Source organism: Hyposmocoma kahamanoa, unplaced genomic scaffold (genome assembly GCF_003589595.1).
Source record: "Hyposmocoma kahamanoa isolate Upper Pololo Valley unplaced genomic scaffold, ASM358959v1 77478, whole genome shotgun sequence".
NCBI classification, from domain to species: domain Eukaryota; kingdom Metazoa; phylum Arthropoda; class Insecta; order Lepidoptera; family Cosmopterigidae; genus Hyposmocoma; species Hyposmocoma kahamanoa.
Genome location: NW_020653930.1, coordinates 196 through 4,129, shown reverse-complemented (window position 1 = coordinate 4,129; position 3,934 = coordinate 196). Strand labels below are relative to the sequence as shown.

Below are 3,934 nucleotides of genomic sequence, written 5' to 3'. Positions count from 1 at the left end.
TGCCAGACGATTAAGCTGTTTGGATTGTGCGGCTCATGAAATATGTTCCCATTTCGAAATAGGATAAATCCAAATACAGCATAAAGTTCCAAACTCACCTAGGAACTCTGTGTTATCTGATTCTCACATTTCTAATTTGTCGGCTATATCTCCTCAAGCAGGACCTTCTAAATATCACAATTCTTCGTCTGAGACTCATTTTATGCAGTCATCCATAGAATTAGGATTTTTTCGCTACGCTAAAGATAATGAAGCGGGGCAGCGAGAAATCCTAATCAAGTTCAAACCGCCCGAGAGAAAAAGAGACAGCGAATGAAGTACCGCTATGTCACTGTTTTCGCGAGTAAGAGGACATAGCGTCCCAGTGTTTTCGACGTGGCGGTGAAATTTGTGTATTTTTGTCATTGACTTACAATTATACGGACGTCTGGGTCCGCGCTAAAAAGGGTCCGCACTTGTAAGGCGCTAAAATCGTATACAGAGCGCCAAACTCCGCTTTAGTCTTCATTTTTCATTTCATCAAGACAGCGCGATACTGCGATGACATTACAATTTAAATTTCGAATAGGTTGACTTGGGACATTTTTTTCGTGATTTTTGTATTACACCCGTCGTCCATTTATTTATAAGTTAATGATTTTTGTGCTAAATCTTGGATTATAGTTGAAACATTACATATTACAAATATGGTGTCGTGTTCTGTACCTGGATGTGAAGTTACAAGACGAAATAATCCGAATCAATACACTTTTCACAGGTAAATACGATTTTCTTTTGAAATTTTTCAAACCTTATTTTACAATATTTCAGCTAGTAATCGGCTCAGAAAAAGAGATTTTACTAATAGTATCTTCTTTTACATTTATATATTTAAGTATATTTCGTGATTTTAAACAGAATTCGCAAAAAAAACGTGTAAAATAGTAATTTGTTTGGCTACGCTAGTGCTTGACAAAGCGGTGACGTCACGGGACTCACTCACTATCGATAAAAACTTGAATCTTTGTTTAGTGATATACTGTGATACAAATACAAGTCATTTAGTCAATTTATGTTATTATAATCTATTATTCAAACTTTGGTAATAGAATATCTGATATTTTTTCTAGGTTTCCACGAAATTCAGCATTGTTTGAAAAATGTATGCGAACTGTAAACAGACCAGATTGGACTCCTAGTACGAACTCCACTATCTGTAGCAAACATTTTGACGACAAACGTTTCATACAAAGAAAATATCGCCGTGTACTAATGAAAGACTCGATACCTACATTATTTGTACCTGTAAGTATTATTCCTGGAACCTGACTCACTAGCTAATATTAAATAAATGAGAGCATGTAACTATAGTATGTGGTGTACAATTTACACTATTTGTTTATAGATTCAACTGCCACGAAGAAGACCAGGGTCTTCGTATGTCAATAGGGACATTACGCTTTCGCCAGAGGTAGTGACTCCATCCCCGCTTGCTGAACCGACGCCTGGGTCCTCAGACCTAGTCTTGACTCCAAGGAAAAAAAAATGCTGGACCGTAATAAACGTCTATAGTCGTCACAAAATAATAGATCATATTTGACACATGTCATCGCAACGTAAATAGTGATGTGAACTGCAATATCGGTAACCAGTTTAAACGATTCTCACGAGAAATCGATTAAAAATTTTAGGAGTTTGTAATCGTTTAGGTTATTTTTCTGTTCATTGCTTTTCAGTTCTAGATATATCAATCAACATTTATTTAAACGTTATACAGTTTAATAGAAATAATAAGTAAGTATTTTAAGTGAGCACAACGGCAACCTGTACTTGTTGTTGTATTGTAGTTATACATTAGCATAGTTCACGAGGATAACCTGTACGTAAATAACAAAATTCTGAAGTAAAACAAAAGACCTCCTTATTGGAATTTTTTATTTATCAACGTCATCGGAAGATGAACCAAAACCATCTGTTGAGCTAGTTTCACCAGTCCATATAATTAACTCGTTTTCAATTAAATTATCAATATTAACATCTCTGTCAAAATCTTCTTTTATTAGTTTTCTAGTTTTTTCCACCACCTTTCTCCAGTCTTCCTTTGTTACTTTAGTACATGCTTCCTTTAATAAAGTCATCATTTTTTTTGTGGAGAACGGTGGCTTAGTATTATTACGTCCTGCGTAGCCTGTAAAAAAAAAACACTGTTGTAAAATAGTAATGTTCCTTCACAGTGATATTACAAATTCGAAAGTTTATATGTTACCTCTTTACATTTGTACTTTATTAAAATATGCTACTAGTACAAAATAAGTCTTAATATATACGAATTTAAAATAACAGTATTAAATGCAAAAATATTAACCTTTAATTTGAGCCCAAATCAACTCAATAGCATTGTATTGACAGTGGTACGGCGGTGTCCTTATAATTTTATGTCCATGCTCAAGTGCCAATTCATCAATTTCATACCTAAGTTTTGTAGGTCTATGCTCTCGCACTAATCTTAACAATTCCACTTTCAATAGCTCCATGTCAGCTTCGACACCATTCCTCTGTAGCCATGCCACCAAATCAGCCTTTTTATTTGCCTGAGTCGGCGCTCGATCTATTTGAACCGAATGATACGATGCATTGTCCATAATTATTGTACATTGTTCGGGGAGGTTCTGAAGTAAAGTTTTAAACCACTCTTTAAATTTGTTTGCGTCCATTTCTTCGTGATATTCTTTTGTACTTTTTGATTCAAATGCTAGTAAAGCATTATTAACGAAACCTCCCCCGGCTGATCCAGCATGGCAAATTATGAGGCGACCACCTTTTCCCATTGGCACTTTCGAGCTGGATGCTTTAGTGTCGTCGGTCCATGATTGTGGTACTGTGTGGTTTGAGTTCAACCAAGTCTCATCGATAAACACAACATTATCCCAATTTGTAATTTTATTCATTTCTCTCAAAAATGAAACTCTTTGTAATATTAAATCATGTCTTTCCATCATAATATTTCTTTTGTCAGACTTCTTGTATTTAAAACCAATTTTTTTCAAAATTGTAATCAGTGAGGTAGCACTCCCAGTAAATAAGCCAAGCTCTCGAAGTGATACCAACAATTTACTCACAGTAGGGTACTCGTGTCTAGTATAATATGTATAAACATGGTTACGAATAGCGTCTGCATCGAACGTGTCGATACCTGTTACAGGCTTGCTTTTCTTCCTCTTTCTAGGCGTATGTAATACGTTTTCTTGAGAGCCGGAAGGCCCATATTTTTCTTGTATGATGGTGTGTACCGTTCTTTTGCCGATTCCAAGTGCACTTGCGACGCGATTTTGCACTTGTGTCACTGGTAATAGAGGTCCACCATTAAGTGACTCCCTTTCGAAATAGTCGTGTAATTTCACAACCAGTTCGCGAGTCTGGCTATTTAAAGCACGTCCTCTTTTCGACATGTTGAAAAAGAGTTCACACAGAATCAAGTCCAAAATATCCAAGCCAAGGTCAACGAGATTGAAAATAGAAGTAGTCCAAAAGCACAGCCGAGTCACAAGAAAAAACACCACGAATAACCAAGCGTACAGTCAACTTCCAAGACGGCGAAAGACTGCGCGGGCGCCGATGCAGAGTGACGCTAAATCGACATCAGTGTTGCCGTTTCAGAATTTGCGATAAAGAAAAGGAAATACAAATCTGACTTTACGGTTCTGTCTACTATAAATACTAGTATACTCAGTCTAATTTTGTAAGCACTTTAAAATTTTTGTTTTTGTAATTAAATAAGTCATTTTTTTAAGTGAAACCGATTTGACTCGATGATAGTCGGCGCGTATTGGTTACAACATTATTATTAAAAAGAATTATTTCTTTGTAGACTGAAGATGTAACTGTTTATAAGACGTTTCGGAGTAACCCAAAATTGGATTTTATTTTGGAATTCCTGCGAAAATAATACTTGAAA

The 3,934-nt window shown here is 35.8% G+C and overlaps 1 protein-coding gene across 1 annotated transcript; it reads right to left on the bottom strand.

The window, feature by feature from the left end:
• Positions 1-2,339: 2,339 nt before the first annotated feature.
• On the bottom strand, positions 2,340-2,927 carry LOC113232710. Its single transcript, XM_026467487.1, has one exon. It carries the CDS (start codon positions 2,925-2,927, stop codon positions 2,340-2,342), a length of 588 nt encoding a protein of 195 aa, XP_026323272.1.
• Positions 2,928-3,934: the final 1,007 nt, after the last annotated feature.